The sequence below is a fragment of the Plecotus auritus genome (assembly GCF_963455305.1).
Source record: "Plecotus auritus genome assembly, chromosome: 3".
Lineage (NCBI taxonomy): Eukaryota > Metazoa > Chordata > Mammalia > Chiroptera > Vespertilionidae > Plecotus > Plecotus auritus.
This window is the reverse complement of record NC_137772.1, coordinates 169,034,734-169,061,208: the sequence shown is the minus strand read 5'-3', so window position 1 is coordinate 169,061,208 and position 26,475 is coordinate 169,034,734. Positions and strand designations below refer to the sequence as shown.

At 46.3% G+C, this 26,475-nt stretch overlaps 3 protein-coding genes across 4 annotated transcripts; 1 reads left to right on the top strand and 2 right to left on the bottom strand.

Annotated features, from left to right (window-relative positions):
• The first annotated feature begins 1,741 nt into the window (after positions 1 to 1,741).
• MARS1 (methionyl-tRNA synthetase 1) lies at positions 1,742 to 21,007 on the top strand. Of its 2 annotated transcripts, XM_080662695.1 has the most exons (22): positions 1,744 to 2,004; positions 2,718 to 2,808; positions 2,941 to 3,019; positions 3,101 to 3,235; positions 3,566 to 3,641; positions 3,889 to 4,061; positions 4,228 to 4,334; positions 7,764 to 7,880; positions 8,009 to 8,212; positions 8,962 to 9,163; positions 11,758 to 11,832; positions 16,345 to 16,515; positions 16,976 to 17,071; positions 17,209 to 17,326; positions 17,704 to 17,917; positions 19,003 to 19,134; positions 19,241 to 19,345; positions 19,433 to 19,619; positions 20,256 to 20,327; positions 20,469 to 20,492; positions 20,578 to 20,661; positions 20,770 to 20,990. In XM_080662695.1, the coding sequence occupies exons 1-22, from the start codon at positions 1,896 to 1,898 to the stop codon at positions 20,914 to 20,916; spliced, it is 2,718 nt and encodes a 905-aa protein (XP_080518821.1). In that variant the 5' UTR covers positions 1,744 to 1,895; the 3' UTR covers positions 20,917 to 20,990. The 2 variants fall into 2 exon arrangements, with proteins under 2 accessions (XP_080518822.1, XP_080518821.1); XM_080662696.1 differs by lacking the exon at positions 20,469 to 20,492 and having other exon boundaries at positions 1,742 to 2,004; positions 20,770 to 21,007.
• A 131-nt stretch (positions 21,008 to 21,138) lies between these two features.
• DDIT3 (DNA damage inducible transcript 3) lies at positions 21,139 to 21,730 on the bottom strand (the record flags this gene model as incomplete). Its single annotated transcript, XM_080662697.1, has 2 exons — positions 21,139 to 21,507; positions 21,593 to 21,730. The coding sequence occupies 2 exons, from the start codon at positions 21,728 to 21,730 to the stop codon at positions 21,139 to 21,141; spliced, it is 507 nt and encodes a 168-aa protein (XP_080518823.1).
• A 1,284-nt stretch (positions 21,731 to 23,014) lies between these two features.
• LOC308245423 (DDIT3 upstream open reading frame protein) lies at positions 23,015 to 25,373 on the bottom strand (the record flags this gene model as incomplete). Its single annotated transcript, XM_080662698.1, has 2 exons — positions 23,015 to 23,056; positions 25,311 to 25,373. 2 exons carry the CDS (start codon positions 25,371 to 25,373, stop codon positions 23,015 to 23,017), a joined length of 105 nt encoding a protein of 34 aa, XP_080518824.1.
• Positions 25,374 to 26,475: the final 1,102 nt, after the last annotated feature.

Below are 26,475 nucleotides of genomic sequence, written 5' to 3'. Positions count from 1 at the left end.
ATCGATGTTTCTCTCTCATCGATGTTTCTGGCTCTCTGTCCCTCTCCCTTCCCCTCTGTGAAATGTCAATAAAATATATTTTAAAAAAAAATTTCTTATGACCTAGCTTCAAAAGGCCCAGAACTACTATAGAATTTTCGAGGATGAAATTAATATATGTGAAGTGCTTAGAACAGTGCCTAGCTCATAAGTACTATTATTAATTATTATTTTTTTAAAAAAATATAGTTTTATTGCTCTAGCTGGTTTGGCTCAGTGGATAGAGCATCGGCCTGCGGACTGAAAGGTCCCAAGTTCAATTCCCGTCAAGGGCACATGCCTGGGTTGCGGGCTCGATCCCCAGGAGGGAGTGTGCAGGAGGTAGCCAATCAATGATTCTCTCACATCATTGATGTTTCCATCTCTCTCTCCCTCTCCTTTCCTCTCTGAAATTAATAAAAAAAAACCCCAAAAATATAGTTTTATTGATTTCAGAGAGGAAGGGAGAGGGAGAGAGAGCTGGAAACATCAATGATGAAACAGGCTAGGGCTGCTCATGCTTCTTACAACACTCTGGAAGCCCTGAGCTGCCATGTAAGAAGTCTTACTACCCTGAGACTGTCATGGTCTCAAGTAAAGCTCTCCAGATCAACTCATCTGCCTGTTGAATAGCACATGGGGCAGATGATAGGCGGCCTACTGCACGCCCCCTACTGGGGATCGAGCCCGCAGCCCGGGCATGTGCTCTTGACTGGAATTGAACCCGGGACCCTGATTCAGTCCTCCACTCTATCCACTGAGCCAAACCTCGCTAGGGCTTTTAAATTTTTATTTTATTTTAATTTTTAAAAAATATTTTTATTGCCCTAACCCGTTTGGCTCAGTGGATAGAGCGTCGGCCTGCGGACTCAAGTGTCCCAGGTTCGATTCCAGTCAAGGGCATGTACCTTGGTTGCGGGCACATCCCCAGTAGGGGGTGTGCAGGAGGCAGCTGGTTGATGTTTCTCTCTCATCAATGTTTCTAACTCTCTCTCCCTCTCCCTTCCTCTCTGTAAAAAATCAATAAAATATATATAAAATATATATTTTTATTGATTGCGGAAGGGAAGGGAGAGAGAAAGATAGAAACATTAACGATGAGAATCACCCTTGGGCTGCCTCCTGCACGATCCCAGGCCCCCAAATCGGGGTTGAGCCCGCAACCCAGGCATGTGCCCAGACCGGGAATCTAACCTTAACCTCCTGGTTCATTGGTTGACGCTCAACCACTGAGCCACACCAACTGGGCATGACTCCTTTCTCAATCACTCATGTGCTTCCTTGTATAAAACATACTTATTGCAAACTTAGCCTTTTCACTTCCCCTCAATCTGACTTTTCCCCTACACATGCTCCCTCCCAGTCACTTTAATGAGATTGTCTAGTTCTATGTGAGCGGCAGATATTAAATATTAAATATTAAATCAATATTTAATAGTTCAGTTCTTTATTAATAGGATATCTACACTAATTTCCATTGTATCACTACAGTCAATTTATCGTAACTCTCAACCCTAATTCTGATGAACTTGGAGAGTCGGTCATTGTGAATAGACGCTGTCCAAAGAGTGCAACCAAACGACAGGTTTCCTTCCCCGCCCTCGCGGCGTTAGAGGATTAAAGTGCGCCTGCCCCTACGCGAAAACGCCGCCACCAAGCCAGTGCTGCTCTCAGCACCGCACCGCGGTCCCTCCCTTTCTATGATCCTCTTTCCGGCTTCCTAGTGTTACATGATGGGAGAAATAGTCTACTTCCCCCAGCGGTGCGCGGGGAACGGCCTAATTCAGAACGCCAATTCCCGGCGTGCCTCTGGCTGATCTCTCCGCCCACAGGCGAGAGGCCGGTTCCGCTTGCGTCAGCGTGGGATCCGCGGCGAAATGAGACTGTTCGTGAGCGAGGGCGCCCCGGGGACACTGCCCGTGCTGGCCGCGGCTGGGAGGGCCCAGGGCCGGGCGCAGCTGCTCATCAGCACCGTGGGCCCTGAAGGTAGTCGGGCTGGTGCTGGTGGGCGGTGGGTGAGGGGGGCGGGCCGAAGCACGCCGGACGCCCCGTCGGCAGTCTCCTTCCCCAATCCCCAACCCCTACCACTCATTCCCGTCTACCTCCTGCCCCATTATCCTTCGTCACTCCATCCCCTCTTTCTTCCCAGTCACATCTTTCATCAATCACCTCCCCCCACGCCGACACACACAAGAGTCACTCGCATTACAACACCCCCACCCCCAGCACGTTTTTTGTTCCTAGGAAACCCTGCGCTCCTCTCCACACAGACACACTCACATATGCTCACCAAAATATGGTTTACCTGTTTTCATTCCCAGCCAGCTGTTTGGGTGACTCCTAAGCAGTTCCGTTGCTGTCTTCCCAGTTCCGTTAATTTTGTTCTTCCCCTGTTATCTCGGGTCGTTCTCAGATAATCACAGTCTTAATTGTTCCAGTTCTTGGCTGCTGCGCTATCCCAGCACCACCACCTCCTCTCTGCAGTACCCATCTGTTGTTTCCAGCTGGCGGTCTCAGCTGAACACTGCTGGTCCCCCCAGCTCATTCTGGACCCACCCTCTTTCAGTGGTCCCGTCTTAGAAGCTCTGGATTGAGACTGCCCATCTTTTCCCCTGAACAATGTGAAGTTGTCCTTCTAAGTTGACAAAGAATTTTGTTTCTTTTTCCTGTTTTTCACGCATTTCTCTCTCTCTCATCAGAGTGTGTGGTCCCATTCCTGACCCGACCTAAGATACCTGTCTTGCAGCTGGATAGTGGCAACTACCTTTTCTCCACTAATGCAATCTGCCGGTGAGTATTGGTACTTGATGCAGGGAGGTGACTAAATCACATCAGAGCTTACTGTCCTCTGTGTGGCCTGTTTCACTGTGGAGTGAGAATGGGCCTCTCTCATTCCACCTTCTGTTGTTCTTTCTCTGGCAGATACTTCTTTCTGTTATCTGGCTCAGAGCAAGATGACCTCACCAACCAGTGGCTGGAATGGGAAGCAACAGAACTGCAGGTGGTACTGAGACATAGGGGATGGCAGGCAGGCCCTTGCTCTGCATGGCCATTCTGACCTGTGTCCCCCCCCACATTTTAGCCAGCTTTGTCTGCTGCCCTGTACTATTTGGTGGTCCAAGGCAAGAAGGGGGAAGATGTTCTTGGCCCCATTCGAAGAGCCCTGACTCACATTGACCACAGCTTGAGTCGTCGGAGCTGTCCTTTCCTGGCTGGGGTAAGTTGGGCCTTGAGGTGGGAATTGGGGAAGCTGTGTGGTATAAGAATTAAGAAGGGAGACAGTATTCAAAGTGTTCAAACCCCAACACTGCCATCTTCTAGCAGTGTAACCTTGGAAAACATTAAACTTTCTAATTCTTTTTTTCATCTTTGAAATGGGTAATATTGGTACCCACCTCATTGGGTTGTTGTGAGGATTGAGATAATTTTAAATGCTTAATAGAGTGCTCGATGTGTAGTAAGTGCTTAGGAAGTGTTAGATATTTTTACTACTTTTGAGAAGAAATTGAATATCTCACCTGTGTACCTTTTTCTTTTCCCGAACAAGGAGACAGAATCTGTAGCTGACATTGTTTTGTGGGGAGCCCTGTATCCATTACTCCAAGACCCAGCCTACCTCCCTGGTGAGCAGTGAGCTTATCACTTTATTCCCAGCCCCAACCGCAGAAGCTTGGTGTAGGGGTTACAGAATGAGCAGTATATTGTATATAGGTACCCACTATGAGGTGTAGCTTGACATGGAAGCTATAGCAGAAAGATGTTAAAGGGAATGGGAAAGCAACTGGAGAAATTTCACGAAGAAGGAAAAGAGGCCCACTCATCTGGCCTTTCCTGGTCTTGCTGATTCCCACTTTTCTCCCAAATCCGCAGAAGAACTGGGTGCCCTGCACAGCTGGTTCCAGACACTGAGTTCTCAGGAGCCATGCCAGCGAGCTGCAGAGACTGTGTTGAAGAAGCAGGGTATCCTGGCCCTCCGGCCCTACCTCCAAAAGCAGCTCCAGCCCAGCTTCCTTGAAGGGAGGGCTGTCAGCAATGAGCCTGAGGTTTGGAAAAGAACAGAGGGGTCCCCAGAGAGCCTTCGTGCCTAAAGGGTGGGGTGGTTTGGAGAGGGACTTGGAGCATGGGCACTACCTTTTAGTGTTGTTGGGAGAGTTTCTTTATTCCGTGGGCCCTCCTCACCTGGTGAGGGATTCTATCCACTCTTCATAGGAGGAGGAGCTGGCCACCCTATCTGAGGAGGAGATCGCCATGGCTGTAACTGCTTGGGAGAAGGGCCTGGGGAGCTTGCCTCCCCTTCGGCCAAAGCAGAAACCAGTGTGAGTAGGCACAGATGAGTGGGGCTTGGTTTCTTCAATGGAAGTTGTTGATAAAATCAACACCTGCCTGCCAGGTCCCCTCTGCTGCTGACTTCTTTCATTTTCCATCCTTTCCTTTTTATTCTCAGATCCCTATCTCTCTTTTATTGTTGACACTATCTTTTTTTAAAGTTTATTCTCTCTTGGTTTGTAATTTTGGACACTCTCCATCAGTCCCACCTGCACCCATGTTTCAGTTATTCTTTACCTACAGATACCACCTAAATCTGTTTTTTTCCAGTCCAGATCTCTACTCTGAGCTCAACATATTTGTCAGACTGAATCCTCCACCTCCACAGGCATTGCAAACTCAGCATGTGCAAAAGCAAACCAGTTATCTTCCCTGTCAGCTTCCCTCCTTTATTCATGTACTTTAGCGATTGACACCCTCTAACCCCTTCTTAAAAATCTAAGCCAGAAATTTTGGTGTTATCTGTACTCTTTTCTCATTCTCCTGTATCACTTATTCCATTACCAAGTCATTGATTCTAATTCCTAAGTAGTCCTTGAGTCAATCCCTTCTCTCTCTTCTCACAGCTGCTCCCTTATATCAGACCTACCATCTCTCACATTCTCTTTCCCTGGCACCCCATATTTCACACTGTCATCAGAATGAGTTCTTAAAACTGCATGTATTATCTCACCCTCCTTTTTTGAATTCTACAGATGGTTCCTTTGTGTAGTTCACAAGACCATTCAAGATCTAGCCCCTGCCTGAGGCTTCATATTTTGTCACTGTCCTACTACACTGAAACAATATACACACACATACACAGCTTTTTTCATCAAAATGAAATATTTGTAGTCCCAAACTTGTCATCCGATAAAGATTTGAGTGTCTACTCCTTGCTAGGCCCCATGTGCTGGATCTACAGGAGGGAGCAAAACAGATAAGACTTCTGCTCTCATGGAACTTAGTCTAGAAAAGTAGATAGGTATTTTAAAAACTCATACAAATGTATAGTCACACATTGTAATAGGTCCTATGAAGGGAAATAACAGGATGCCAGGAGACTAAATATTACAGGAGATTAACCTATAGGCTTCTCTGGAAAATTGACATCTGAACTGAGACTTGCAAGATGAGTAGGAATTAGTCAGGCAGGGGTAAGGCTATGGGGAAGGGTGTCTCAGGGAGAGGAAACGTGCAAGATGGCCTGAGAAGCAAGAGAGTTTGGCTTTTTTTTAAGGAATTGCTAAAAGGCCAGTGGCTGGAGGCTAGACAGTCAAGGGGCAGATAGGTCAAGATGCGTTTTGAGAGGAAGGCAGGCCGACATCATACTGTATCACCTTGGTGTCATTGCACATGCTATTCCTTCTCCCTGGAATGTCTATCCTACCTAACGGGTGTATAGTCATTCCTTGAGAACCTAATTTTACCATTTCCTTCTCTACAAGTTTGAGTGCTTCATTCTCTGGAAATTCCAATTGTCCAATTACGTTGTAATTATCTCTTTTCATGACTATGTCCTCTGATCTGCCAGCTTATTGAAGGTAGAGGCTCTCTCTTTATGTGTCCCAGTTTCCAGTAGATACTGATAAAATTTGAATAAATTAATGAAGAAAGTCCATCCTTTGTTCATTTGCTTCAATAACTACTGTGGACAGTTTAGTACTAAGCCCTTTGGAGGTAATAAAGAATAGGAGATAGACTTTATTAGGTGTTTATACAGGCTAACACGTTTAAATGCATATGTAGAGGAGGAGACAATTGGTATTAAAGACCCTATTACCACCCTGGCCTGCATGGCTCAGTAGTTAGAGCATCTGCCTGCTCACCAGAGGGTCTCCAGTTTGATTCCTCATCAAGGGCACATACCTGGGTTGCAGGTCCAATCCCCACCCCAGTCAGGATGTGTGCAGGAGGCAACCAGTCGATGTGTGTCTCTCACATTGATGTTTCTCTCTCTCTCTTTTTCTCTCCGCCCTTCCTTCCACTCTCTCTAGAAATCAATGGAAAAAATATCCTCACTCCTTGGGTGAGAATTTAAAAAGAAAGATCCTATAGCCAAACCAAACTGTCTTCTGTGCCTTTCCTTCTGACCAAAAGACACTCCAGTGCCTTGATCAGGCAAATTCCTACCCATTCCTGAGGCCCAACTCAGGTATTCTGCCTCTGTGAAGTCTTCTCTCTCTCTTTTTAAAATACATTTTTATTGATTTCAGGGAGAGGGAGAGAGAGAGAAATATCAATGATGAGAGAGAATCGTTGATTGGCTGCCTCCTGTACACCTTCTACCAGGGATTGAGCTCGCAACCTGAGCATGGGCCCTCCCTGGGAATTGAGCCATGACCTCCTAGTTCATAGGTTGACAGTCAACCACTGAGTCACACCGGCCAGGCTGAGAAGTCTCTTAATCTTAGGCTGGAGTGTATGTTTGCCTTCCTTGGAGCTCCTTTGATACTTTGTACCTCTCATTGCACTGATTCCGTCCTGGTAGTTATGTGATAGACTGTAACCCCCTAGAGGGTAGAACCCCATACATACCTTCCTATCTGCCACAAAGTTACAGGGTAACACAAAAGGAACACAGTGGTGTGCTACTAAGTGCCCAGGGGCTTGGGACACAGGGATGACTGGATGGAAGGCCAGTCACTAATGAAGGAAGGCTTCCCTGAAGGAACTGATTTCAAAACTGGATTTCAGTGTCCAGTGATTATAGATTGAGAATGGTCAGAAAGACAAAAAGTCCCTGGTGAGGTGTCAGTGCTGAGAAGGGGGATGGCTACATGATGTGCACAGCTGAGCTGTCAAGGATGAACCCTAAAAAGAGAATAGTGGATTGAATGGCTTCAGACAGCAGCTTGAGTGATGTGACTAGGAATGATCCTGCAGAAGTGGGGAGGAGAGGGTTATGAATGCTGGCTTGAGTCAGGCCATGAGGAAGTGACCAACGTGGGTTAGGGAGAGGAGTCGGGTGGTGGGTTGTAAGGATTTCAGGTAGTGACTAGAGGTAATATTAATATAGCATCTGGGAAGAAGGAAAGAGGTCCGCACTGGGAAAATTCTTGGTAGGCATTGGAGTTTGGAGTAGTGAGTGATGGTGACTGGACAAAGCCTCAGGAGAGTTTTGTCAGTACCTGGGAAGTTGGCGCCTGAGAGTGAGCTAATGGAGGAGAAGCAGTCAGAAGAGTCCTGCGTGTTGGAATACGGCTCTGTAGGAGCAGTACACGAGGCTTGCTCACTGTGGGCAGGCCGCTGTCCTTGCTTCTATAGGGTATCGCAGGGCTTTTGGGGGAGTTTAGTCCTGTGGGTTCATTTGAAGGAAGACTTCAGATGTATATGACCGTCTGACGTAGACTAGATCTGTGTCTGGGTATCGGGTGCACTTTTGGTCCCTCTTGGCCCTTGCGTCTCCTCCATGACCTGTTCTTTTCCTTCCTCACCAGGTTGCCTGTGGCTGGGGAAAGGAATGTGCTCATCACCAGCGCCCTTCCTTATGTCAACAATGTCCCCCATCTTGGAAACATCATTGGTTGCGTGCTCAGTGCTGATGTCTTTGCCAGGTGGAGCTAACTGCTGCAGGGAAGACCTGAGGGAGCTGTTGGTCCCAAGGAATAGGATGCCCCAAGGGTGGGGGCTGGGGGAGGTCCAAGGGACATGGGGAGCAGTTGATCGTCATATTCTCTTCCAGGTACTCCCGCCTCCGCCAGTGGAACACCCTCTATCTGTGTGGGACAGATGAGTATGGTACAGCGACAGAGACCAAGGCTATGGAGGAGGGTCTCACCCCCCAGGAGATCTGTGACAAGTACCATGTCATTCATGCTGACATTTACCGCTGGTTTAATATCTCCTTTGATATTTTTGGTCGCACCACCACTTCACAACAGACGGAGTAAGTTTCCTCTGATCAGGAGAAATGGAGGGTGAAGGCTGGGGCTGGGGACCATGAGAATATCCTGGAGACAGGGGAACCAAGATGGTTGTCTAGGCAATCCCCCTAAATTTAGGACATGAATATTGCCCTGAAATGTATTCTAAGCATTATTAAGGAGATTCAGTGTGGTCAGGTTCTGAAGGAGCAAGTAAGGGTGATAAGAGGCAGGATGGAGGCTTGTGGAAAGTATACCTTTCCGCTACCACTTCCCTTCCCTTCCCTGGCTGCCACAGAGTCTGAGCACATTCCTTCCCACTCCAGTGAGTGTTTATAGCAAATATGCTCTTTCTCCTTTTGCTTGGTAATTCATCCCTATAAAACCTCTACATGGTAGACAGGCTGTCAGCTAATAGTGCTGTGTGGTTTAATAGTTGGACTGATTTAATTTTTAGGACACAGTACTATTCGTTTGGAGAATTTTGTTAATGAAGAATACAAAACAAAGCCTGTATTTGACAAATTCTAAAATGTCAAGGGAAGAGATTGTATGAGGAGTTGAAGAATATGTGTAAGGGGTCTGGGGCCATCCAGTCAAACTCCCTAAAGATGACTAGATGACCTTTGCCTTGAAGGGTCTTCTGCCTGATTTCTTTGGCATTTGGACTAAATGAGTTTGGGTCCTGGGTAGAGTAGCAGGAGGGAGGGTTGCACCCCTTCTTCTGACTTCTCTAACCTGTCCCTCCCCTGTCCCTTGCTCACCTCACCAGAATCACACAGGACATCTTTCAGCGATTGTGGAACCGAGGTTTTGTGCTGCAAGATACTGTGGAGCAACTGCGGTGTGAGCGTTGTTCCCGCTTCCTGGCTGACCGCTTTGTGGAGGGTGTGTGTCCCTTCTGTGGCTATGAGGAGGCCCGGGGTGACCAGTGTGACAAGTGTGGCAAGCTCATCAATGCCATAGAGCTCAAGGTGAGTGGAAGGTCTCATAGGAGCCCAGAAGGAGACAATCTCTATCCTTTTTTTTTTTTTTTTTTTTTTTTAATTACTTAATTGATTTTAGAAAGAGAAGGGAATTGGGGGGTCAGGGGGAGAGAAACATTGATTTATTTTTCCACTTATTTATGCATTCATTGGTTGATTCTTTTTTTTTTTTTTTTTTTAAATATATATTTTATTGATTTTTTACAGAGAGGAAGGGAGAGGAATAGAGAGTTAGAAACATCAATGAGAGAGAAACACGGATCAGCTGCCTCCTGCCCCCAACCAAGGTACATGCCCTTGACCGGAATCGAACCCGGGACCCTTCAGTCCGCAGGCCGACGCTCTATCCACTGAGCCAAACCAGTTTTGGCCATTGGTTGATTCTTGTATGTGCCCTGACTGGGGATCAAACCTTGGGGTATCAGGATGATGCTCTAACCAGCTGAGTTATTGCACAGGGCAACAATCTCCATTAAGGGATTCCCAATCTTGTCCCACTCAGGATTTTTGTTTTAGCATTCAAGACCTTTGACCAGTGGTTCTTTCTACTCCATCTCAGCAACTCATCATTCAGATCATTAGATAATTACTAAATTAACATTTACTATGTGCTTAACATTGTGCTAGGAAATTGAATTTATATTTCTCTACTTTTGCTTCTGTTTCAGACCACATTCTGTAAATACTGTCTCCTCTTCTCCATGTTTACTCATTTGTTACTTTATTCATTCTTTTTTTTATTATTGATTTCAGAGAGGAAGGGAGAAGGAGAGAAAGAAACATCAATGATGAGAGAGAACCATTGATTAGCTGCCTCCTGTACGCCCCACACTGGGGATCAAGCCTGCAACCCAGGCACGTGCCCTGACCAGGAATTGAACCCTGACCTCCTGACTCATAGGTCGATGCTCAACCACTGAACCATGCTGGCCGGGCTATTCATTCTTTCAACAACTTTTTTTGGGTTCTTATAGTAGGGCAGTCAGTTTTAGGTGCTCAGGATGTGGCAGTGAACAAGACAGACTTATTTAGTGTGGGGAGGAGACTAAAGACAAGAACATAATTATGGAATAAACTGCCGGGAAGATGTGATAGTGACTTTTGGGGGAAGGTAGGTGATTAGGGAAGGCATCTCAAAGGAGGTAACATTTGAACTGAGAGTTTAACTGAAGAATGAGAGGGAGCAAGCTAGGCTATGAGAGTGAGGTTAAGAGTGTTACAAGCAGAGGGGCGCGGAAATGCAAAGGCGTAAAAGGCAGAATTGAAAAGGCCAGTTTAGCTGTAGCATAGTGAATGAGAGGGAGGGTGGATTGAGATGAGGTCAGGTTACCAGGGCCTACTAAGCCATTGTGGGAGTTAAATGGCAAGCTGCTCTGTGGAAAATGGATGAGAGGGAAGCATGAAAGTTTGGAGACTAGAGTGGTAGCACCAAAATGAGATAATGTTTCTCGGACTAGGTTAATAGCAGTAGAAATGGGGATAGGAGAAGAACCTTGAGATATGTTGTGGAGGCAGACTGTAGAATTGGATAGACTGGAATTCTGGGTGATGGGAAAATCAAGGAAATGATGACTTTTAAGTTTTTGGCTTGAGCTGCTACGAACATGGGTGTGATTAGATGAAAAACAGGCTTTCTGGTGGAATCTATTTGGGTTTGTTAAATTTGAGATTCCTTGCCCTGCCTGGTGTGGTTAGAGCATCGGCCAGAGCACTGAAGGATCAAGGATTTGATTCCTGGTCAAGGGCACATACCTGGGTTTGCAGGTTCGATCCCGGCCCCAGTTGGGGCGCGTGTGGGAGGCAACCGATCAATGTGTCTCTCTTATATTGATATTTCTCTCCCCGCTTCTCTCCCTCCCACTCTCTCTAAAAATCAATGAAAGAAATATCCTCAGGTGAGGATTAACAACAACAATAACAAATTGAGCTGCCTCCTAGATACCCAAGGAGAGGTGAGGTAGACAGTTTGATAGAGGCATGTGGAGTTCAGGAGAGAGGTCCTGAGAAAGTTGTAATTTCTCACCTCCAAAAATTTAGATAAAAACTTATTTGGAAGCTTTCACTGATTAGCCCCACCTAACTGTTTACTCCTTTAGTCATCACCCTTCTGGGTTTGTATAGTCAACTTGTACCATGAGAATAAGCATTTCTTGACATTTTGCTTTGTATAGGTCTGCACTTGTTTCCCATGCAAGCCCCCTCTCCCTAACTTGATTGTATCTTCCTTAGGAGAGGAGCTCTGTGTCTTCTCTTCCATCGTTCCTGCCTCTCCTTACACAGCTGCATATAGTGTAGTACTCTGAGAATGCTTTTTCCTGTTCTCTGGAGTGATAGGACAGAGACATGAAACTCTGAGTAACAAATGTTATGCCACGTGGTCCTGAGTCTCCCAAGTTCACAGAAGGCCCAAGTAGTTGATGAGTTGGCTGGGTGTGAGCATGAAGCTAAGCTAGATGGCACACTAGGGAGCTCATCCCTTTGTGCCTCTCCCCTTGCCTGGACAGCTCCACATGATCTGCAGGCCTGATCCTGACTCTCATCTTGGGTCACACTTTCTCTTTCTCTTGAATTTTCCTTCACAGAAGCCTCAGTGTAAAGTCTGCCGATCGTGCCCTGTGGTAAGATCCTCGCGGCACCTGTTTCTGGACTTGCCCAAGGTAAGTGGGCCTTTCCCTGAACTTGGTCTGCATGGCCTTTTCTGCCCCCTCAGCTTCAGCCACGGATCTATACCAAATTACTCTCAAATGTTTTTAATTTCTGTTTTAAAGTTATACATTATAAAAATACATAACAAATGAATGGGCCCAAAGTGAAAGGCCCAGGCCCACTAAACCCCAGGCCTGCTTACCAGAAGTATTTTACTGCTGTCATTTTCCTTTGTGCCTATTCAGAAATATTGTATGCATGTGAATGAACTGTACATATATGTCCTCTGTACTCTTAAATATTTCTTTTTTAAAAAAATACGTTTTTATTGATTTTAGAGAGAGTGGAAGGGAGAGGAAGAGAGAAATAGAAACATCAGTGATGAGAGAGAATCATTGATCGGCTGCCTCCTGAATGCCCTCTACTGGGGATCTTGCTTGCAACCCAGGCATGTGCCCTATCTAGGAATCAAACCATAACCTCCTGGTTCATAAGTCGATGCTCAGCCACTGAGCCACACCAGCTGGACTACATTTAGTTTTTTATATCTCTTTAGTTTCCTTTCATCTGAAACAGTTCCCCAGCCTTTCTTTATCTTTTATGACAGGGGTGGGGAACATCCGGCCCGCAGGCTGTGTAAGACCCAAGAAATCATTTAGTCTGGCCCTGCCAAGGCATTAGGGGTGAGTTATTAAATGTTTGGCCAAATATAGCAGGCTAATTTTAAGTTGATAATTTTGCATGGCCCACAAATGACTTTATAAATATCCAAATGGTCCTTGGCAGAAAAATGATTCGTCACCCCTGACCTAATAGGATGTTCTGGAAATTATTCCATATCACTTCATAGTGATCATCATTATTAGTTGTTGTTTTTTTATTTCTTTTTTTGTTAATCCTCACCTGAGGATATTTTTTTCATTGATTTTTAGAGAGTGGAAGGGAGGGGGAGAGACAGAGAGAAACATTGATATGAGAGAGACACATAGACTTGTTGCCTCCTGCATGCACCCCGACCAGAGCTGGGGATTGAGCCTGCAACTGAGGTATGTGCCCTTGACCGGAATCAAACCTGGGACACTTCAATCTGCATGCTGACACTTAGCCACTGAGCCATACCGGCTAGGGCAGTTGTTTGTTTAAACAGCTACATACAACTACATTTGTGTAGGTTCCATAGTTTATATAACCAGTTTAGGTAGTTCCCAGTACAGCAGGTCCTTGAATAATGTTGCTTTGTTCAATGTTGTTTTGTTATAAGGTTGATTATATGCGGTAGGAACTTAACTCTTGTTTATATCAATTAGCTTGTGGTAAAAATTGGTTTTGTTATATGTCATTTCACTTAAAGCTGCAGAACCTATCGGCGTTAAGTGAGGGCTTACTCTATTTTGCAATTGCAAATGATGTTGCAGTAGATAAATGTTTGACCAAATATAACAAGCAAAATTTTTTTGTATTATATCTTCAGGATAATTTTCTTAAAAGTGATCACTTGCTGTGTCAAGGGTAAATGCATATGTAGTTAGTTTATTGTCAAATTTTCTTTAATAGGTGTTGTTCCATGTTTGCATTCCCATCAGCAATCTGTGAGTGCTGTTTTCTCTTAGCCTTGCCAATAGAGTATATTGTCAGGCTTTGGAAATTGTGGTATTTAATTGGATGAGTCATATAAACCATCCATTAACAAAGTTTACTTTTGTTTTTCTGCTTACAAAAGTGATAAAAGCTTGTTTTTAAAATTTCAGCTAGAAATATCCTATCTAATAAAAGAGTAATATGCAAATTAACCATCACTCCGATACACCCACAAGCCACGCCCACCAGCCAATCAGGAGCGAATATGCAAATAAACCCAACCAAGTTGGCTACAGCCACAGAGAGCAGGAGGGAGGCTTGGGTTTCCCCGGCAATGGAGGAAGCCAAGCTTTCCGCCTGCCCTTGCTGGCCTAGGCTTCCACTCAAGGCTACAAAGTTTCAATGATAGAATATACATAAACCCAAACAGAAATGGCGGCAGCCACGGAGCTGGAAAGAGCAGGAGGCTAGGGTTGCCCCCGGTGATGGAGGAAGCCAAGCTTTTCGCACACCCTGGCTGGCCCAGGCCTCTGCTTAAGGCTACAAAGTTTCAATTATAGAAGATACATAAATCAAAAAAAAAATGGCTGCTGCCTGGGAGCAAGCAGAAGGCTTGGCTCCGCTCTAGGCTACAAAGTTTCAATTGTAGAAGATAAATAAACCCCAGATACCAGGGCCTCCACTTGGGTTGCCAGGGGGCATGGCCGGCCTGCAAACCACCACAGGCCCCTCACCCAGGCCGCCTCACGCCCCAAGGGAACCCCCACCCTGATCCGGACACCCTTCAGGGCAAACCGGCTGGCCCCCACCCATGCACCAGGCCTCTATCCTATCTAATAAAAGAGTAATATGCAGATTGACCATCACTCCAACACACAAGATGGCTGCCCCCATGTGGTCAAAGATCCTGCCCCCATGTGGACACAAGATGGACACCACAAGATGGCCAGCAAGGGAGGGCAGTTGGGAGGGACCAGGACTGCAAGGGAGGGCAGTTGTGGGCGATCAGGCCAGCAGGGGAGGGCAGTTGGGAGGGACCAGGCCTGCAAGGGAGGGCAGTTAGGGGTGACCAGGCCTGCAGGGGAGGGCAGTTAGGGGTGACCAAGCTGGCAGAGGAGGGAAGTTGGGGGCAACCAGGCTTGCAGGAAAGGCAGTTGAGAGGGACCCAGGCCTGCAGGGGAGAGCAGTTGGGGGGACCAGGCCTGCAAGGGAGGGCAGTTAGGGGTGACCAGGCCTGCAGGGGAGGGCAGTTAGGGGCAAACAGGCTGGCAGGGGAGCAGTTAGGCATCAACCAGGCTGGCAGGGGAGTGGTTAGGGGGTGATCTGGCTGGCAGGCAGAAGTAGTTAGGGGCAATCAGGAAGGCAAGCAGGCGAGCAGTTGGGAGCCAGCAGTCCTGGATTGTGAGAGGGATCCCAGATTGGAGAGGGTGCAGGCTGGGCTGAGCGACAGCACCCCTCCCCGCCGCACGAATTTCGTGCACCGGGCCTCTAGTATGGTATAAATGTGTATGTTCCACATAATCCCATCTGAAAATAAAGTACTGATACATATTTTCCTTCAAAAACTTTCTGGCCCTAGCTGATTTGGCTCAGTGAATAGAGTGTTGGCCTGCGGACTGAAGGGTCTTGGGTTCGATTCCAGTCAAGGGCATGTACCTTGGTTGCAGGCTCTTCTCTGCCTCAGGCCCTGGTCAGGGCGTGTGCAGGAGGCAACCAATTGATGTGTTTCTCCCATATCAATGTTTCTCTCTATCTTTCCTTCTCTCCATCACTCTTACTGAAAATCAGTGGAAAAATATCCTCCAGTGAGGAGTTAAAAAAAAAAAAATTTTTTTTTCTGGGCTTTCCCAGCCTGTGTGGCTCAGTGTTTGAGCATCTACCCATGCACCAAGAGGTCACCAGTTTGATTTCTGTTCAGGGCATGTGCTTGGGTTGCAGGCTTTATCTCCAGTAGGGAGCATGCAGGAAACAGCTGGTTGATGTGTCTCTCTTATTAATGTTTCCATCTCTCTTCTCTCTCTCTATAATCAATAAAAAAAAAATATTTAAAAAAATTTCTGGGCTTATGTTAGTCTATGTGTTGATATTTATTTATTTATTTATATTTCTTTTATTGATTTCAGAGAGGAAGGGAGAAGGAGAGAGAGATAGAAACATCAATGATGAGAGAGAATTATTGATCGGCTGCCTCCTGCACACCCCCTACTAGGGATCGAGCCCTCAACCCAGGCATGTTTCTTGGCCGGAATCAAACCTGGGACCCTTCAGTGTGTAGGCTGATGCTCTATCCACTGAGCCAAGCCAGTTGATAATTATTTTTATAGTAATAGAATTATACTCTATATTGTTTTGTAGTTTGCTTAATTTATTTTTTAAAATATATATTTTATTGATTTTTTACAGAGAGGAAGGGAGAGGGATAGAGAGTTAGAAACATCGATGAGAGAGAAACATCGATCAGCTGCCTCCTGCACACCTCCTACTAGGGATGTGCCTGCAACCAAGGTACATGCCCTTGACTGGAATCGAACCTGGGACCTTTCAGTCCGCAGGCCGATGCTCTATCCACTGAGCCAAACCAGTTAGGGCTGTAGTTTGCTTAATTTAATTAGTAATGAATCTTGGAGATCTGTACATGTCAATTACATATAGGTCTACCTTTTTTTAATGGCCTTAGGAGTATTTTATTGTATCGATGCACCATCTTTTCTTTAGTTTTAATTTTTTGCTATGATGAACAGTGCACTTCTTTATATATACATCTATACACTTGTGTGAATATTTCCATTGAAAACATTTCTAGAAGTGGAATTGCTATGTCAAAGTCATGAGTCTTTTAATTTTAATATATCACCAGACTAGTCCAAAAAAGTTGTACGTATTTACCCTTATGCAAACTGTGTATGAGGCTTTTCTAAGTCAGCCTTCTGTCTCTGCCTTCTCAGCTGGAAGACAGACTTGAGGAGTGGTTGGGGAAGACTTTGCCTGGCAGTGACTGGACACCCAATGCTAGGTTCATCATTCGTTCTTGGCTTCGGGATGGCCTCAAGCCACGCTGCATAACCCGAGACCTCAAATGGGGAACCCCTGTACCTTTAGAAGGTTTTGAGGACAAGGTAAGAATCCCATGCTTTACTCATATCTCTTATTATTCAGCCTTGAGACCCTGGGCTAACATAATACACTGTTGACTATGTCTTGTTTAACTGGGTTTCCCAATTTATTTATTTTTTTAAAGATTTTTTTTTTAAATATATTTTATTGATTTTTTTACAGAGAGGAAGGGAGAGAGATAGTTAGAAACATCGATGAGAGAGAAACATCGATCAGCCGCCTCCTGCACACCCCCCACTGGGGATGTGCCCGCAACCAAGATACATGCCCTTGACTGGAATCGAACCTGGGACCCTTCAGTCCGCAGGCCGACGCTCTATCCACTGAGCCAAACCAGTTTCGGCAGGGTTTCCCAATTTTTTTAAAAAAATTGAATTTATTGGGGTTCCATAGGTCAATAAAATTATATAGGTATCAAGTGTATTCGCAATGTATTTTTTATCCTACCGTGTCTCTCTCCAGGTATTCTATGTCTGGTTTGATGCCACATTTGGATACATATCCATCACCGCCAACTACACAGACCAATGGGAGAGATGGTGGAAGAACCCAGAGCAAGTAAGCAGTTCTTGGTTAGCCTGCCTATGGGGAGGGTGCATGCGTATATGTGCGTTAAGGGGGGTAGGATTGGGTATTTGTTCTTTCTGAGGTCTTTGAAGGTCTCAGGAGCTCTGTCTTCCAACTATATTCTGTAGGTGAACCTCTACCAATTCATGGCCAAAGACAATGTTCCCTTTCACGGGTTAGTCTTTCCTTGTTCAGCCCTAGGAGCTGAGGACAACTACACCTTGGTCAGCCATCTCATTGCTACAGGTACCCTGGAAGACTGGACTAGGAATATTCCTAGGGAATGAGGGCTGAGGCGATACTTGGAAGGTTTTGGAAAGGTACTAGGTCTTGAGTTAGGAGTTGAGATGAGATAAGAAATAATTTGAACATGAGAACTCAACCTAGAAGGAAATAAGAACCTGAAGAAAGCAAGAGTCAAAAGCTAAAACTTTGTAATGAATAGAAGCAAAGCGGGGGAAGGCCCAAATGGAGAGGCAGGATCTCTCAAGTTCGATTCAGGCCAGCTACTCAAAAAGTGTTGCTGGACACCCATAGTTGAGTTCAAAGGAGAGTTAGTAGGTCAGAGAGGGAAGAAAGTGATTTGAGCAGATGGTTCTCATTCATTCTCTTTCTCTGTCCAGAGTATCTGAATTATGAGGATGGGAAATTCTCTAAGAGCCGGGGTGTAGGAGTGTTTGGGGACATGGCCCAGGACACAGGGATTCCTGCTGACATCTGGCGCTTCTACCTCCTATACATTCGGCCTGAGGGCCAGGACAGTGCCTTCTCCTGGACAGATATGTTACTGAAGAATAATTCTGAGCTGCTTAACAACCTGGGAAACTTCATCAATAGGTAGGACTTGGTGAGGAATCAGTCAGTAGATGAGCTGGGCTGGTGCTAACTGCCCCATGAAGTGGGAGAGATGGGAAAGAAGAGATGCCTAGTGAATGGGCAGGAGGCTGGGAGGATAATGTGGAAAGTGGATTTCTATCAATTGGGACTTGCTCCTAGAACATACTAGGTTATGTATGCTTGGGGGAAGTTGGTTGTAGAAATGTGATTTAGCAAAGTTGGTTACAAAGTTTTGTAAATTCTTTCTTATTAATGTTCTTTGCAGAATTGGAAATATGTCCCCCCCCCCCCGCCCCCCGCAAAAAAAAAAAAGTTAACTTGCATGCATTTGAAAAGTTTAACCGAGGAAAGGGTTTATTTTAGTGTAGAGGTAGGAGACTTCTGTACTCTGGAGTTTTTGTTATTTGAGCTCAATTTCATTTTTGGCCCTATGTCAGCTATTCTGCAATCTAAAGAAATATCCTCAATGGCTACCTACCCTTTCAGGTTTGGTCATTAATCACATTTAATAGATAGTCCCTGTTAGAGTATTTGATAGCAATTTACATATATTTCAACTTGATTATTCTTTTTTTTAAAATATATTTTTTATTGATGTTTTACAGAGAGGAAGGGAGAGGGAGAGAGAGTTAGAAACATCCATGAGAGAGAAACATCGATCAGCTGCCTCCTGCACACTCCCCAATGGGGATGTTCCCACAACCAAGGTACATGCCCTTGACCGGAATCAAACCTGGGACCCTTCAGTCCGCTGGCCGACGCTCTATCCACTGAGTCAAACTGGTTAGGGCTCAACTTGATTATTCTGAGTGTTGGTTTTTAAAAATAAAACGAACAGTTGCCTAACTTTATTAGGTTTCTTTAAACAAGGGATAATGTATGTGAAATGTCTGTATGTGCAGTTGTATTCTTAGGGGAGAGAATAAGGAATTACTTTGTTAAGCTTTGCCTTCCAGCTTGAAGGAGCCAGGAAGTATCAGTTCTGAAAGAATGTAGAATTAAGAAAATTGGGTCAAATTTCTTTACGGAGACTGGGAAATTACTCTTTTTTTTCTCTCCCCTCTCCTTTCCTTACTCCTATCAAGAGCTGGTATGTTTGTGTCTAAGTTTTTTGGGGGTTATGTGCCCGAGATGGTGCTTACCTCTGATGATCAGCGTCTGCTGGCCCATGTCACCCTGGAGCTCCAGCACTATCACCAGCTTCTAGAGAAGGTTCGGTAAGTAACCTACACCCGTCTCATCTGAGTGGTCTGCTGGCATGTTGAGAACCCCATTCTGGTCCCTCCAGGACATTATACCTTGGCCTGCCTCCCCCCTTCCCAGGATCCGGGATGCCTTACGCAGTATCCTCACCATCTCTCGTTATGGCAACCAATACATTCAGGTGAATGAACCCTGGAAGCGGATTAAAGGCAATGAGGCTGACAGGTAGGTAAGGAGGTAGGGTTGACTGCAGGGATAAAGTGGTAGGCTGTGTCCTCTTAGAAGTCCTGACTAATGCCTCTTTTTACCTAGGCAGCGGGCAGGGACAGTGACAGGCTTGGCGGTGAATATAGCTGCTTTGCTGTCCACCATGCTCCAGCCTTACATGCCTACGGTTAGCTCTACAATTGCGGCCCAGCTGCAGCTCCCACCTCCAGCCTGCGGCATCCTGCCCACAGACTTCCTGTGTATCTTACCAGCAGGACACCAGATTGGCACAGTAGGTCTCTGAGGATCGGAAGAGCCATTGTCTCTTTTACTAGTAAAATTCCTACATTTGCCATGCAGTCTTTGGGGAGGGTCAGAGAACTTACTTTGGGCATGGGGCTTTCACAGCTATCCTCTGAAGCCCTTCAGCACCCCTCCCCACTTTGCACTTGGGCTTGTTTCTGATATAAAATCCTTGGTATTGGCTCACAAGCCCAGTGTTATCTGTAGCCCATACTTTCTCATCATCCTTCCTGCCAGAACCCAGTACATGGTACATGAAACTGATATATAGTAGATGTTTGAAATAACACCATGGTCACTTGGTCTCCATAAGGCTAACAGGCAGTGAGCTGTGAGAATACAGGGTAGCCATTTCCCCTTTGACACAAGATGATCAAGTAAGTCCACCTCTAAACTTTTGCATCAACCTAGCATCATTTAGTCTTGGGCCCTATGAATACTTTGGTTTTTCATAGTGACTGCTAAGGCTTTTCCTGGGTTCTTTACTGAAATCAGTGATACACTCAAGCTTGTAAAGCATTTAGAGTCCCTGAATGTTAGTGATTGGGGTTAGAGGGGCCCTCTGTATAGTCTGATAGAGTTTATACCTAATCAGTGAATGATTCTGGAATTCTTTTTTTTATAGGTCAGTCCCTTGTTCCAAAAATTGGAAAATGACCAGATTGAAAATTTGAGGCAGCGCTTCGGTGGGGGCCAGGTGAGAAAGCTAGACTTTGCTCTCACCCAGCAACAGCCACAGTGCCACCTCCTAAGTGTCCCTAAGTAGTCCTCACTCATCACTCTTTCCACCTTTTGGCCCTGCTACTTCCTCACTTAAAGTTTTTCTTTCCTGTCTTAGCTAGAAGAGTCCCTGGCGTTAAAGGTAATCACTTTCCCCAAGATGTTATATAAAACTTGAGGTCGGGATATTTATGGTAGCAGGTGATAACTCTGTTATTATTCTCCAGGCAAAAGTGTCTCCCAAACCAGCAGTTGTACAGACAGCTGGACCACAGCAGATACAAGTGCTGATGGATGAAGTGACAAAACAGGTATGAAGTTTGAATCCTATGTGGGAGCCCAGAAAACTTGAATCCTACATAGGTCCTTTCTGTCTCACTATTGTTATTCCCGCCCCTACCCCTTCCCTCTTCTCTTAGGGCAACATTGTCCGCGAACTGAAAGCACAAAAGGCAGACAAGAACCAGGTTGCTGCAGAAGTAGCTAAACTCTTGGATCTGAAGAAGCAGTTGGCTCTAGCTGAGGGGAAACCTCTTGAAACCCCTAAAGGCAAGAAGAAAAAGTGAAAGTGAGAACTTGGCTTATAGAGAGTCACTTTAATGGATATGGACAGTAGTAAATAAATATGCAATCTCTATATACATGCTGAGACCCTTTCTTCTTGTCTACCCAGAGCTTTCCCTCTACTGTAGGTATGGGGTTAAGGGTCACATCATTGACAGGTGGTTAGTAGCCACTTCTGGGAAAAGATGGTACTGGCTCAAGGGGGAAGTGATGGTCCCAAGTGTTCATGCTTGATGCAGATTGACCATTCGGTCAATTAGAGCTCGGCGAGTCACCTCCACTTCTCTGGTCAGACGCTCGATTTCCTGCTTGAGCCGTTCATTCTCTTCAGCTAGCTGTGCCACTTTCCTTTCATTCTCTTGTTCTTTATCCTTCATGCGTTGCTTTCCAGCCCGGGCTGGGGTTTGACCACTCCGTTTCCGTTTCCTGGGTATTCCTTGGTCTTCCTCTTCTTCCTCCTGAGCCGCGGAGCTCTGACTGGAATCTGGAGAGCGAGGGCTCTGGAAGGTGCTTGTGACCTCTGCTGGTCCTGGCTCCTCAGTCAGCCAAGCCAGAGAGGCAGGGTCAAGAGTGGTGAAGGTTTTTGATTCTTCCTTCAAGGGAATGAGGAAAGGTTGGCGCTATTAGTTGAGATGGGAAAATCAGCATCCCCCCTAGCTTTATGTGTAGCATTCTCACCTCCTCATTTCCAGGGGGTGAGACATAGGCACGCCCATTTTCATCTGAGGACAACACCTCCTGCAGGTCCTCATACCAGGCTTCCAGTTCCCAGCTGGACAGTGTCCCGAAGGAGAAAGGCAAAGACTCAGCTGCCATCGCTGCAGCTGGATCAGGCTCTGAAAAAGGATATACTTGGGATAGTGGGGGAAGAGAGGGAAGGATAGGAGGTAGAATGAGCACCACAAAGCAGTCAGACGGTTTATACTGCCATTTGGCAAACTGGTCTGCTGCCTGTTTTTGCAGTAAAGTTTTACTGGAACATGGACACATCTATTGATTTACATATTTTTTATGGCTTTTATGCTACCACAGTGGAGATGAATATTTGTGACAAATTGTGTGGCCCTCCATATCTAAAACATTTACTATCTGGCCCTTTAAAATTTACCAACCCCTGGTCTATACTAATATTCCCTCCTTGCTTTTGCCCAGCACTTGAAGAAGTAAGTGCCTGGATAGACATTCTTATGGGATTGTAGTAAAAGTTAGCTGCCCGCCCTAGCTGGTTTGGCTCAGTGGATAGAGGATCGGCCCGAGGACTGAAGGATCCCGAGTTTGATTCTGGTCAAGGGCACATAGCTTGGTTGCAAGTTCCTTGGCCCTGGTTGTGTGTGCGTAGGAGACAACCAATTGATGTGTCTCTCTCACTTCGATGTTTCTGTCTCTCCCATCTCCCTTTCACTCTCTCTCTCTCTTTTTTTTTTTTTTTTTTTTAATATATTTTATTGATATTTTACAGAGAGGAAGGGAGAGGGATAGAGAGCTAGAAACATCGATGAGAGAGAAACATCGATCAGCTGCCTCCTGCACACCTCCCACTGGGGATGTGCCTGCAACCAAGGTACATGCCCTTGACCGGAATCGAACCCGGGACCCTTCAGTCCGCAGGCCGACGCTCTATCCACTGAGCCAAACCGGTTTCGGCCCTTTCACTCTCTCTAAAAATCAATGGAAAAATATCCTCGAGTGAAAATTTAACAACAATAACAAAAAAGTTAGCCGCCCTGAGAAACTCCATTGGTAGTTTCCAGGGGCAATTATCACATCAGTTGTGCTCCTTTTTCCTGTGGGGAGTTCCACGGGTTAGTCTAACTTTGATGGGGATTGAAGTGTGGTAAGACAAACCAATTATCTTTGTTGGGGCTGACTGCTTACTCAGAGCCATCTTTTGATTAGGACATGCTTCTAAGAATAGTGATTTGGTCACCTTGTTAGGGGCAGGCCAGGTGGATGGATGTGGTCTGACACTAAAAGTGCTCAGATGCAAACCCTCCTCTCATATCTTTAGGCATTTTCACTTCTTAGGGTCCAATAAAGGAAGGCTAAACAGCATCTCTGAGGAGCTGGTTTTGGGAAAGGGTTGGTTAAGTTTACCTGCTTTCAGGTGTGGTGATGTATGAAGATACACTTCCTTCTTGAACACTGTGGGGAATCAAAGATAAATATGTTAACCATTTTTGGAAGGGGGAGAACCAGGTTATTTTACTTTTACTCCAGCATCCTATCCTATTGATCGGTTCTTACTTCCTGTCTTATAGAGTATGGATAGTTAACAGTCCCAGTAGCCATTTTCAAGGACAGAGGAGAGCCTAATTTCCTTTATTTTTAGTTGCTGACATTTGTAGTCCTGATTGCATAATAGGAAAGCCCTGGCCATCTCAGCTTTCTCTAAATTCAAGGCAGGCTTCAAACCTGCCAAGGTAAGTAAGGACTATACTACAGGGAAGGGAATAAATCAAGTGACATTTTCCTAATTCCATTCCCACATTGATATCCTCCAAATTGTACAGTCCCAGTATTAGACCTCTAACTCTGTTATCTAACTGCTTACTTGCTGTCTCCTTTTGGATGTCTAATAGGCATCTCAGACTTAATATGTCTAAAAACAAACTCCTGCTAATCTTCCCCTTCCAAAGTTTTCCCTATCTTGGTAAATGACAACTCTAGTAGCTTTGTATCTTCATTGAAATTGGTATTTTCATTGATTCCTCTCCTCTTACACCTCACAATCCAATCCAAAACACCAGCAACATTTCTTAACTCATTCTTCAGAAACCCAGAATCTAAATTCTTCTCCCCAATTCCATTGTTACTATCAAGTTACTATCTCTCTTGGATGACTGCAGGTTTCCCAGTTTCTGCTCTTATCACCGTTCCTTGAGTCTATTCACAACACGGCAACCAGAGTGGGCCTTTTAAAACTTAAAATCAGGTCGTGCCATTCCTCTGTTCAAAATCACCAGTGACTTCTACTTTCACACATACTAAAGGCTAATATCCTTAAAGTGGCTTAGAAGAACCCATATAGTCTGCTCCTTCTCTGCCCTGGATTTCTCATTGACGACTCTCCCTCTTCTCACTCTAGTCCAGCCAACTGGCCTGTTCTCTAAAGATACTATGCATGCTCTCACCTCAGGACCTCTGTTCTTACTGTCCCTTCTGGAAAGCTCTCCCGCATACCTACATGGCTTACTGCTGCACCTCTTTCAGGTTTTTCATTTAATGGTCATTTCAGTGAGGGAATCCCTGATCACCCAATGTAAAATTAACCCTCACCCAAAGCATTCTCTACCCTTTCATTCATTAGTTTTCTCTATGGCACTTAATCTGTTTACAGTCGGCCTCTTCCCACTGAACTGTAAGTTCTGAGAGCACAATTTTTTTCTCTTATTCGTGGATGTATCCTGGGCCCCAAACTGCACATAGTAGGTGCTTGTTAGGAATGAATGGATAAATTCTCCCCAATCTCTCTTATAGGGAAGGGAGGATGAAGCCAGAAGTAGAGCAGCAGCTGCCTATCTCTGGGGACTGTAGATGCAATATCGCCCAGAGTGTTTCTCTGCAGGACTGTCCTCCCTGGGGAACCTTCCTTGCCTTCCAGAGCCTGGAAGGTAGCTTTCATCAGCAGTGGAGCCCCAGGCCAGAGGGCTGTAGAGCCAAACGGGACTGGCCTGATGCAATGGTTACACAGAGATTAGTTGGAGACAGGACAGGGGGAAAGAGGCAGGGACCACTCTCAGGAGAAGGTCCATACACTGGGGAGACCCCAAATGACTTCCCACACTTAAGAGATAGAGGATGCTCTCTTGTGCAGGAGGCCCAGGAACCTCTGGGGGAAAGTAAAAAAAACTATCTCCTCTCCCTGGCCACGGACATCCTTCCTCCCAGGCTGTGTCAGTTTCCTGAAGGTGCGGAATGGCTGTCCCGTGTAAGGTTCCAGAGCCCCACTACCAACGTGGCCATGCTGGCACTGAGACGCTGCCTCCGACACTGGACTAGGGGTGGGGCTGCTGGTGGCAAAGCCAAGGCAGCGGCCTAAGCTACACTACGGTCCAACAGGCTTCTCGACGTGGGGGTGTGTCTTGCTGCTCCGCCTCCCACCAGACTGGCCTAACGTGGAGGCCTGAGGTCAGCAACTGCGGAGAATAGAATAACTCTCCTGAGGGCAGCCGGGCCCCTTCGCTCCGGGCAGGGGTGAGTGATGCTGTCGTCCGAAGGAAGCAGGGTCTGTGGCACCTCTCCCAAATAAAGGATTCTACCCATCTCTCCTTCGGACCGTCACTAACTTCATTATGGCGGGGGTGATGCCACTTCCTGAAGAGGAGATGCCCCGACTTTGAGGGGACAACGTCGCAAAGATGGAAGAGTAAAAGATAGATGGACGGTCAGTACTCACCTCTCGCCTCAGATTCCGGCTCTGATTTTGGCTCTGTCGCTGCCACCCGTTCATCTTCAACATGATATGCACTGTGTCTTAAGACTCAAGTCTCTGACCTCGGTATCCCCAAGCAGTGATCTTTTAACAGGACCGTGCCCTCCTCTCGGGGGCGGACCCAGAAGCCTACCAATCAGAAAGCGGCACGCCAGTTTTGGCCCCGCCTCTTCCCTTACATCCGCCACTCAGGAGCTCCGCGGCCCCGCCCCCCATCGCTCCCTCCTGCTTGGGGGTCCAGGTCTTGTTGGACCCGGAAGTGGCTCTGGGTCACGAGGCTCTACCGAGGAGGTGAGTGAGTCATGCGCGCGCGCGGAGGGGGAGAGCTAGAAGGGGGAGGGGAGGAAAGGGGGGCGGGAATGATGCAATGTTTGGCAACCGGTCTGTGCGCGCACGCGCAGGGGACTACGAGGAAGGTGGGAGGTGCGGGAGGGGGAGAGAGGAGAGAGGCGGGGCGCCAGCTCTTAGCACCCTACGGCCCCAACGGCTAGCAACCGAAGCTGCCCCTAGGCTGACGAGTGAAACCTCACTGTTGCTTGTCGTAGGAGTTCTCGGTCCGCCCACCTGGCATTAGCCCCTTTTACCTTCTCCATAAAGGGCTCCCATTTTCCTTGGCTCCCCTTCCAGCTAATAATGGGCACAAAGCGTTTTAAACCTCCTTCCTTTGAAAGTTTGCATCCGTCTGCCAGGATTGTCTACATCTCGAGTCTTCTTAAAGGGGTCTGATCTTTTAGCCCCTAACTACCCAAAAAGGAGCCGAGGTACTTGAATCCCCTTGGTAGTCATTTTCAGGTCCTTTCAGAAGAGTACCCTGAACTTGTTTTGATAAAGTTTCTAATGAGTTCTCAACCTGCCAGAATTCATGTTCTTTTCCCGATGGGTCGGATTCCGTTTCTCCACTCATCTCCCCTCATGGCGCTCTGGTGCCCTTCACCAAAGACCAAGACCCGCCCTTTTCACTGTTCCAGACAGTAAGCCCTGTGACGCCCTAATGTGAGGAGGTGTTTGGGCTACATTAGAGTCTTGTTGCCTGGGATATTAAATGCACTTAAGCGCACAACTGCCTTGGACTAGGTTATCAGGAAAGGTCAGATTCTAGCTTCAGCTGCCCCTCACTTGCCTAGGGATC